The sequence below is a fragment of the Callorhinus ursinus genome, unplaced genomic scaffold (genome assembly GCF_003265705.2).
Source record: "Callorhinus ursinus isolate GAN/ISIS: 27379988/994484 unplaced genomic scaffold, GSC_fseal_2.0 scaffold24, whole genome shotgun sequence".
Taxonomy (NCBI): Eukaryota; Metazoa; Chordata; class Mammalia; order Carnivora; family Otariidae; genus Callorhinus; species Callorhinus ursinus.
The window spans coordinates 24,260,477-24,271,050 of NW_027397086.1; the positions used below are offsets into that span (position 1 = coordinate 24,260,477).

Consider the following 10,574-nt stretch of genomic DNA (forward strand, 5'->3'; position numbering starts at 1 on the left):
AAAGTTCTAAAATTGATAGTGTCTTGGTTTTATGAATTAAGACATACCTCAAATTGTATCAACACTTATGAAAAAAACCTATTTTTTCATAAATTCGGATATAATTGCAAATCATATAAGGAGAAATTATTTCCAAATTTACTAGGCTTAAAATTTTACACTCTTGGGGTATTAGTTATTGGCATGGTGATGCTAGAGTTGGCTCTTAGATGTATAGCAAGTCAAACAGGAAACAAGAAATTGTATAATTTTAATGTTATGTTAATATTCAATGAATGTTAAATACTTTTCTGGAAACAATCATTCTGCCTAAGTGATTCATTAATTTCAGGAGCTTTATTTACAAGATAAATCAAGATATTGAACTTAATGTTGAACTATCAAAACTGAGTATTTTCCAGAGTTTGGTTTATACCAACTATTTTGCGGCTTTCTGGATAATCTTGGAGATTATTCAGGTGAGTCTGCTTGCTCCAATATTATTGAGGGCAGAAATTAACACAGTACCAAAAGGATTTCTAATCAGCAGTTTTTTCACAGCTGCTTTTACCTCTTTGTTTCGTAGACTATAGATGATAGGATTCAACATGGGGGTTAATCCACCATATACCAAAGCTGTAAATTTATCTATTTCCTGTGAATCTATAGCTGAGGGCTTCAGGTACATGGAGAGAGCTGTCCCATAGAACAAAATCACCACAGTCAGGTGGGCTGCGCATGTTGAAAAGGCTTTGCTTTGACCATCCACTGAGCTGATTCTCAGGATGTTGGAGAGAATGAACGCATAAGATACGCAAATTAGAAGCATTGTCATGGGAAGGAGAAGTATGGTGATCACAAGCATGATTAATTCCACCACGGAGGTGTCCACACAAACCAGTTTCAAGACAGCCAGAATTTCACAAGCGAAATGATTGATTGTGTTATGGCCACACACAGAGAGCTGCAGCACAGATACTGTTTCCACCAGGGCGGTGAGGCAGCCTGCCACCCAGGAGCCAGCTGCAATCTGCACACAGACGCTCTTGTTCATGATGATGGGGTACCTCAGGGGGTTGCAGATGGCCACATACCGGTCATAAGCCATCATGGACAGGAGTACACACTCAGTGGACCCCATGGCAAGAGAAAAGTACATCTGAGCAGCACACCCTAAGAATGAAATGGTGTTTTTCCCTGAAACAAAGTTTGCCAGCATTGGAATAAAAGCAGAAGAGGTGTACCAGATGTCTAAAAAGGAGAGGTTGCCGAGGAAGAAGTACATGGGTTTGTGTAGGTGGGAATCCAGGACAGTGATGGAGATCAGAATTATACTACCCAGCAGGGTAATCAGGTACATCAGCAAGCACAACACAAACACAATGACCTCAACTTTGGGGTAGTGGGAAAATCCCAGGAAGAAAAAAATTATTACAGATGTCAAATTTGCCTGGACCATTTTATTATGTCATATTCATTTGTGTATATGCATAGAAGGATTAACATCACATATTATATATAAAACATAAGATTGTCTCCCTTCATATTTTCTGGCATTTTTTTTCTTCATATGAACTTGTAGTCTATGCTATAGACTTGTAGTCTATGTAGTTAAGTGCTTCTCTAGCTTGGTGATAGTATTAGTAATATATGTTTGAAGGAATTTGTCATTAATTAGGAAAATTTCAAGCGGGAAGTCAACAGATAAATCTTCAAGCTGTTATTTTTGATACAATATTTTTTTTGGCAGTGTTGGGAAGGGGGAGGTTTATTTCATAAACATCATGAGAGATTGAGGAAAGAAATAATCTTATGCATGCTTTCTTTTTCTGAAGCCACATTTGTAACTGATCTATGGATAAGTTATCCATTTACCTGAACCATTGGAATGATTTTCTTCCTCTAGTTTGGTAACAGTCTTCTTACCTAGGAAATGTTCTGCTTTCCAAGCTCATCATTTCTTCTGTCACCCCTAGAGTTTTGTCCAAAATTATTTGGGACATTCAATGAGAAAAAATTATAAATTTCTGCAGTCATACATTAATTAACTGAAAACCTTGAACTTTCAACACAGGTCTGCAGTTTCCATCTCAAACCCAGGAAGATGATGACAGATATTCTCATGGTGGCAGACCTATATAGAAATTTCTTTCATATAGCCAGAGTTGCCCTGACATCTGTGCTCCAGAAACATCCTCCAAAGGACCAGCTATTGGCACTGTAAGGCAATTTAAGTTTTTTGTTGCTTGTGAGAAGTTCCCAATTCATACAGCAAATTAAAGTTAGAAATCTATTTGTACAATATTAAAATTCTGAAACTCAAGGGATAATGTCCCATAGATCCAATTATAGTCAGTAGCTTGTCTGTTCTAATTGCAGTGTTGTTCAAACAAGAAATAAACATGTTCCTGTCAACGCTGTCTTTGGGAAGGTGAACTTTGCTCTGCTTCTGATTGTGTTATAAAATAAGTCAAGCTGGCTAATTTAAATAAAGTTAAAGAGAATAAATATTGTTGGCAGTTTCTCCTTTAGATTGAAGGACATTCATAATATGTACAATATGAAGTTATACTTGATGTGGAGCCCACCAAAGATGGAAGAAGGAAAGCTTAAATAACTCTTCCATTGCTCATCATAGCTCAAAAATAAGATGAGAGTAAATGTTCTTCATAGAACATGAAGGGCCAATTTGTTTAAAGAACACTTCTTTCAAGGTAGAACCATTTTGAGAAGATAGCTTCACTATATAAAGGCATCTTGATCCTTCAGAAATCCAGTGAATGCTCTATTTATTTGAGTGATTTTTATGATCTCTGTTCACAGTTTTCTGTTTTCTGAGTGAAAGACTGATGGTGAATAGTGCATGGTAGTGTGGAGAAAACATGCTGCGAGTTTCATCACTGTGCAATTGTGATAGGATGCCTTATTTTTTAGTAACAGATTATAACCATGACTATTACTAAATTGCTTATATCACATCGAATATGTTCTCATTCTCAGAGAAGGTTATAAATTTGAACTATTGCCAAGATTAAACAACAACAACAACAACAACCAGAAATCCCCTCCTCATTGTTTGATTGATTACAAAGAGAATGTAGCCTTGAGGTCTTCTATTTACTCTGCTCCCATAGGGATATGACCTTCAAGGCTCTGGTATGATTCACCTCTTTAACTATAGGACAGTTTGGTGCACAGGAAAGGCTAAGTAATTAGTGCTACAAATACTTTCCACTTCACCATTTCCTTTTTGTCATCTAGGGAAAGTTGGTGATCCTTATTGAGATTCAGCTTATTTGTAAAAGAGCAATGATAATATTTCTTTATCAGAGTTGTTATGAGGAGTAGAGATATTTTATGTAAAGCAATTTACATAATACCTAATATATAGTAGGTACTTGAAGATTTTAGATTTTTCTCTCTTCTACAGTTTTCTGTTTGTTTCTTGAATCCTCTTCCTTTCTTGTATTTACTTCCCCCTTCTCACTGTTTCCTTCCTTGTTTGACTACAGCAATGTTCTTGCCTTTCTCCTCTCATTTAGACAAGATTCACTGCAGCCATAATACAAATGGTTGAAGCAAAAGGAAGAAGAGGCTGACATCTGGCTCCAGAGTCCCATTTCCCTCTGAATTCCTTTATCCAATACAATTCCCAGCTTACTTGTTCAATTTCTGTAGACCAAGGCTTATGAGACTGGAAGTAAATAATTTAGGCTGGCCTCATTATTCCTAGAAGAGAACCGTACTTTAGGGCTTCCCCACAAAGATCTAGAGGGAAGCAGTAACAAAGACTGAGGAAGGTTGCTGATCTGACTCCCCCACAATGTATAAAGTACAAACCACACTTCTGCTTTGGAGATACCTCAAAGCACATTGAAAAGGAGAGAAATTCTGAACCTCGATGGAAAAATTCAGACCCTATTTATGATAAAATAAAATGCTCTCAGCAAGCTAGCAATAAAAGGATACTTCCACAGGGACATCAGCAAGATGGTGAAATGGTACTTTTCGGAGCTTGTACTCTCACAGAAACATAAGTTTGAACAACTATCCACAAATGAAAATACCTTTATAAGAGCTAAGGATTTCAGATGAGAGATTATGGCTTGGTAAATACTTCCAGATCTCCGCTGAACCCGAGCCCAGAAATAAGAAAAGACACATTGAAGAGGATAAGAACAACATGTTCCCATTACCCACGTCATCCTTTCCTCAAGCCTGAGCAGTGCAATGCATACAGACACTCTAGGGGCAGGAAGAGTGAAGTAGTATCCAACTTTACTGTGAACTCCAACACAGGGCACCCAAGCTCACTCCCCCCAGAACAACACTCCTGGCCACCACAGTGCTAGGTCAGGCCCTGAGGCCCCAGGCTGAATGCCTGCCCTTGTGGACATAGCTTCCATGTCTACCCCAGTGTGAAGCAGGCAGCCGCAACCCCAACATATAGGTCAGCCCCTGATGATTATCACAATAGATGCAGAAAAAAATATATGATAAAATTCAGCACCGTTTTATGATAAAAATTCTCAACAAACTATAAAGAGTGTACTTCAGTATAATAAAGGCCACATGTGACAAGTCTACAGCTAACCTCATAAATGAAAACCTGAAAACTTTTCCTCTATGATCAGGAACAAGACAAGGGTGCCCACTCCTGCCATTTGTATTCAGTATAGTGCTGGAGGTCACAGCAAGAGCAATTAGACAAGAAAAAGAAATGAAAAGCTGGAAAGGAAGAATGAATATTGTCTGTGTTTGCAGATGGCATTTTCTTATATATAGAAAACCCGTAAGACTCCACCAAAAAACTGTTAGAACTAATAAACACATTCAGTAAAGTTGCAGGATACGAGATCAATGTACAAAAGTCTGTTGCATTCCTATTCATAATAATGAACTATCAGAAAGGGCTTTTAAGAAAACAATCCCACTTATAATAGCATTAAAATAATAAAATACTTAGGAATAAGTTTAACCAAGGAGGTGAAATATATGTACACTAAAAATTAAAGAGATTGATTAGAGAAATTGAAAAAGATGCAAATAAATGGAAAGATAGCCACACTCATGGATTGGAAGAATTAATTTTGTTAAAATGTCCATACCACCCAAAGAAATCTACAAATTCAATGAAATCTCTATTAAAATTCCAATGTCATTTTTCACAGAAATAGAAAAAAACAGTCCTAAAATTTCTGTGGAACCACCAAAGATCTCAAATAGCCAAACCAATCTTGAGAAAGAACAAAGCTGGAAACATCACATTTCCTGAATTCAAAATATACTACCAAGCTGTAGCAATTAAAACAGCATGGTGCTGGCATAAAAGCAGATCTATAGACCAATGGGAATAGAAGAGAAACCAGAAATAAATTCATGCACTTACCGTTAATTGATCTTTAACAAAGGTGCCAAGATTATAAAATGGGGAAAATGGTGTTCACTGGATAAAGTATTCTTGGTTGCATGTTCTTCTCATTTAGTACCCTGAATATGTCTTGCCAGCCCTTTCTGGCTTGCCAGGCTTCTGTGGATAGGTCTGATGTTATTCTGATGTTCCACCCTCTATACTTAAGGAACCTCCTCTCCCTAGCTACTCTCAGGACAGTTTCTTTGGCTGTAAGATTTGCAAGCTTCACTATTAAATGTCATGGTGTTGATGTATTTTTATTGATTTGGGGAGAGCATGTGCCTCTTGGACACAAATGCTTGTTTGCTCTCCTAGGTTAGGGAAGTTCTCAGCTAATTGAACATAATTAAAAAATTTTTAAAAATTGGTGTTCATAAAATTGGATATCCACATGCAGAAGAATGAAATTGGACCCTTTCCTCAGACCATATACTTAAATCACCTCAAAAGGGATTAATGACTTAAATATAAGACTTGAAATATAAAACTACTAGTGGAAAACATAGGGAGAAAGCTTTTTAACATTGGTCTTGACAATGATTTTTGATTATGACACCAAAAGCACAGGCAAAATGGAAAAATGGAATTGCATCAAACTAAAATATTTCCACACAGCAAAGAATAATCAACAGAGTGAAGAGTTAACTTGTGGAATGGGAGAAGATATTTGTGAACTGTATATATAATAAGGAGTTGATATCCAAAATATATTAGGAACTCAAACAATTCAGGAAACAAATACCCAATTTAAAAATGGGCAAGGGACCTGAATAGACATTTTTTTCCAATAAAGACATACAAATAGCCAACAGGTATATGAAAAAAATGCTCAACACCATTAATCATCAGAGATATGTATATCATAACAATAGAGAACAAACTGGTGGTTACCAGAGGGGAGGCAGGTGGTAGCGGTGGGTTAAATAGGTGATGGGGATTAAGGAGTGCACTTGTAGTGATGAGCACCGGGTATTGTATGGAAGTGTTGAATCACTAAATTGTATACCTGAGACTAATATTACACCATATGTCAAATAACTGGAATTTAAATTAAAACCTTTAAAAAGCTATATTGAACTATCACCTTAATCTGTTAGAATGACTATTATAAAAAAAAAAGACAAAAGATAAGTATTGGTGAGGACATGGAGGAAAAGGAATGCTTGTGCACTGTTAGTGGGAATGCAAATTAGTACAGCCATTATGGAAAATAGTATGGAGGTTCCTCAAAAAACTAAAAATAGTACTACCATATGATCCAGCAATCCCAGGAAATGAAATCCAGTATCTCAAAGAGATATCTTCTTCACTCCCTTGTTTATTGTAGCATTATTCATAATAGTAAAGGATGGAATCCACCTAAATGTCTATCAGCAGAGGAATAGACAAAGAAATTATGGTATATTCATACAAGTGAATATTATTCAGCCTTAAAAGAGAGAATTCTTGTCACATGCTACAATTAGGATGAATCTCAAGGACATTATACTAAGTGAAATAAGCCAGGCACAGAGAGTCAAATACTACATTATCTCACTTTTGTGTGGAATCTAAAAAAGTTGAATTCATGGAATCATAGAGTGGAATGGTACCAAGCAGGGGATCTAGGTTAGAGGACATGAGGAAATGAGGAAATGGTACAAAGTCAGTTATACAGGATGAATAAGTTTTAGAGATCTAATATACAGTATGGTGAGTACAGTTAATAATACCATATTTTATACTTGAAATTGGCTGAGAGAGTCAATCTTAAACGTTTACTCTGCATACGCACCCACAAAAATAACTATCTGAGGTGATGGATATGTTAATTAGCATGATCATGGTAATCATTTCACAATGTATATGCATTTCAAAACATTACATTGTACACCATAAATACATACCTTTTACTTGTCAATTGTACCTACATAAAGCTGGGAGAAAATTAAAAATAGCACCTAACAACAACAACAACAATAGGATACTTCTAAAACATAATACAGGACATCTGTAGAAGCTAACATCAAAACATAATGAAAGATGTTTCTTTTGGATGGTGATGTTTTTGGATTCTATATAATAAATCTTTGCCTTCTCAATGGTAAAAATGATATTCTGTGTCTCATGGGCAGTTTTATAGGTTGAATGTTTATGTTTAAGTCTATGGTCTATTTCAAATCTATTGTTGTGTATGGTATGAGATATGGAGCATTATTGAAGAAACCATCCTTTCCCCATTGAATTACCTTAGCATCTTTGTTGAAAATCCATTGATCATATATATGTGTGGGTCTCTTTCTGTACACCTCTGTTCTGTTCCATTGATTTGTTTTACTTTATATCAATACAAAGTGACTTGATTATAATAGGTTTATAATAAGTTTAATAATAAAGTAGTATAGTCTTTCAACTTCATTCTTTTTAAAAATCCGGCTATTCTAGGTCCTTTCATTTCCATTTCAGTTTTAAAATCATCTTGGCAGTTTCTCTAAAATCTCTGCCTAGATTTTGAATGGAATGGCTTTAAACTCTAAATCAATTTGGGAAGAATTGATAACTTAATATTGACTCTTTTAATTCATGACAAAGTTATCTCTGTAATAGGTCTTCCTTAATTTGTTCCTACAGTGCTTTGTAGCTTTCAGTATAAAGGTCTTACACATCTTCTATTAATTTTCTGTTATTTTTATTTTTAATCTATTTCAAATGATGTTTAAAAATATATTTTCCAATTATTTATTATTGGTAAATAGAAATGCAACTGGTTTGTGTGATTTGACACATCCTGATAGCTTAGGTAAATTCTCATAGTAATTTTATTAGTTATTTTGTGGATTCCTTGGAATTTTTTGTAGTTGTGTCATACAGTCTGTGAATAAAGACAGTTTCCTTCTTTCCAGTTGTAATGGCTTTTATTTATTTTTCTTGCCTTATTACACTGCCTAGGACACCAAGTACAATGTTATTTGGAAGTGGTGGTAGTAGACATTCTTGCCTTATCGATCTCAGGAGAGCATTCTGCCTTTTAACTGACTTTATCCTGCTGTTTTGCCTTGGATATATCCCCACATTCAGCCTCTTTTTTTCTTGTCTCTAAGTGGAGAGGATTGATTTAGATCATATTTTTATTTTTAACCATGACAAAATTGGTTAAATTTATCATCTTACCTATTCCAAGTGTACAGTTCAGTTGTGTTATGTATATTCACATTATGGTGCAATAGATTTCTAGAACTTTTTCGTCTTGCAAAACTGGAACCTTGTACTCACTACTCACTAATCCCCCCTCACCACCACCACCCCTTGGTAACCAACTATGTTCTGTTTTTATGATTTTGATTTCTTCATACAAATGAAAATCATACAGTATTTGTCCTTTTGTGACTGGCTTATTTTACTAAGCATAATATCCTTGAGGTTCATTAATGTGGCATGTGACAGGATTTCCTTCTCTTTTAATGCTGCATAATATCCCCTTGTATGTATATACCACATTTCTTTTGTACTTTCAGTGTTGATGAGCATTTGTGTAGTTTCCTCCTCTTGGCTGTTGTGAATAATGCTGCATTAAACCAGAGTGTGCAGATATTACTTCGAGATCTTGCTTTAAATTCTTTTAGATGTATACCCAGAAGTCGGATTGCTGGATCATATCATAGTTCTATTTTAATTCTTTGAGAAATCATCATAATATTTTCCTTAATCGCTGCACCATTTTACATTCTCACCAATAGTGTACAAGGGTTCCAACTTCTTGGACTAAGGAGCTCCTTCTACCTAGATGATCCAGGTGTTGTAAAAACAACATTTTTAATACTCTCATCCTACCCTCCCCCCGCCGCCCCCAGAAAAAGCAAACGAGCAAACACCTATGGAGCATGCTTCTCCTACTCTGTTCTGATCTTGAATAAATCATGTAATTAACACTTACCAATTTTCAATTACTGTGCTAGGTGCTGGTGATCAGAAGATGGTAAACGTATAAGCCCTTCTCCTAGCATCTCCTCAGTCTGATTGGGGAACAGAGTATAAAGATAGAGTAATTTGTGAGGCATGGGAGGGAGTGAGTGACGTTTGCTATGGTCTGGGAGTGGGTTACAAAGGACTTTCTGGAAGAGTTCATACTGGAGCTGAATTTGGGAGGTTATTAAGGGCGGCCAGATGCATAGATGAGAAAAAAAGCCTTCCAGGCAAGGAGAATGACATATATTAAACTTGGAATTGTAAAATGTCATTTTGCATTCAAGAAAAGGTAAGGAGATTGGTGTGATCTGATCATTAAATGAAAAAGAGGGAGTTGCAGGTGATAAAATTGGAATTGTCACATGAAGTAGCCTATGCTAATTTAGGAGCTTTATAGCCCACGTCTTTGGTACTGTAGAAGGATTTTTTTACTGGGAGAAAAGCAATATGAATATGTTTCTAATTTTTAAGAGAAATCACTTAGTGATATTGGGGAGAAGGAATTTGAAACAAGGCTGAAAATTAAAACTCTGACAATGAGAATAAATGGAACAAGTTTGAGTCCTGGTATCATCTGGTATTCACTGTACAGTATAACTTGATTCAGGGAGTTAGATAGAATATCATAGTTGAACATAATTTGAGAAAATTGGGAGAAGGGTAAAATGAACTCTCAGCTGATATCATAATGTGGCTTTGCAGATGTTTAATTAATGTCTTATTTTGACACATTCTAAAAATTCCTGGGAACAACATGAAAGATGTAAGGATAAAGGGCACTGGGAGGTGGTGGGACTGGATAGCCCCCTTCATTGATCTGAGGAGGGTCCATGTGTGTGGTTAAATTATGAGGGAAGTGAAGGACAAATATTTGGGGCTGAGGGAATTTCTTTGATACTTTACTAATCTTGCCTAAAGAAGGCAATCATTTATTGCTGACTGGACCTAAGTCTGCTTGAAAAATCTTTATGCCTCCCCAAAGAAGAGTTAAGATCAAGGGAAATACAACCTTATCTTCTAAGGAGTAGAGCAGTTACTCAAGTTGAAGACTCTATGGAGCCAAATTTTCTGGAGAGGAGAGAGCACTGAACCAATATTGGGGTTATTGCATAGGACAATCAATTAGTTTGGTAGGCTCCCATAACAAAATATCACAGACCAGGTGGCTTAACCAACAGAAATTTATTTTTTTCCAAGTGCCGGAGGCTGGAAGTCCAAGATCAAGGTGCTGGTAGAA

At 36.0% G+C, this 10,574-nt stretch overlaps 1 protein-coding gene across 1 annotated transcript; it reads right to left on the reverse strand.

Moving 5' to 3' along the window:
- Window positions 1-454: 454 nt before the first annotated feature.
- LOC112836360 (olfactory receptor 13F1-like) lies at window positions 455-1,438 on the reverse strand. Its single transcript, XM_025888004.1, has one exon. It carries the CDS (start codon window positions 1,436-1,438, stop codon window positions 455-457), a length of 984 nt encoding a protein of 327 aa, XP_025743789.1.
- Between the last annotated feature and the right edge of the window lie 9,136 nt (window positions 1,439-10,574).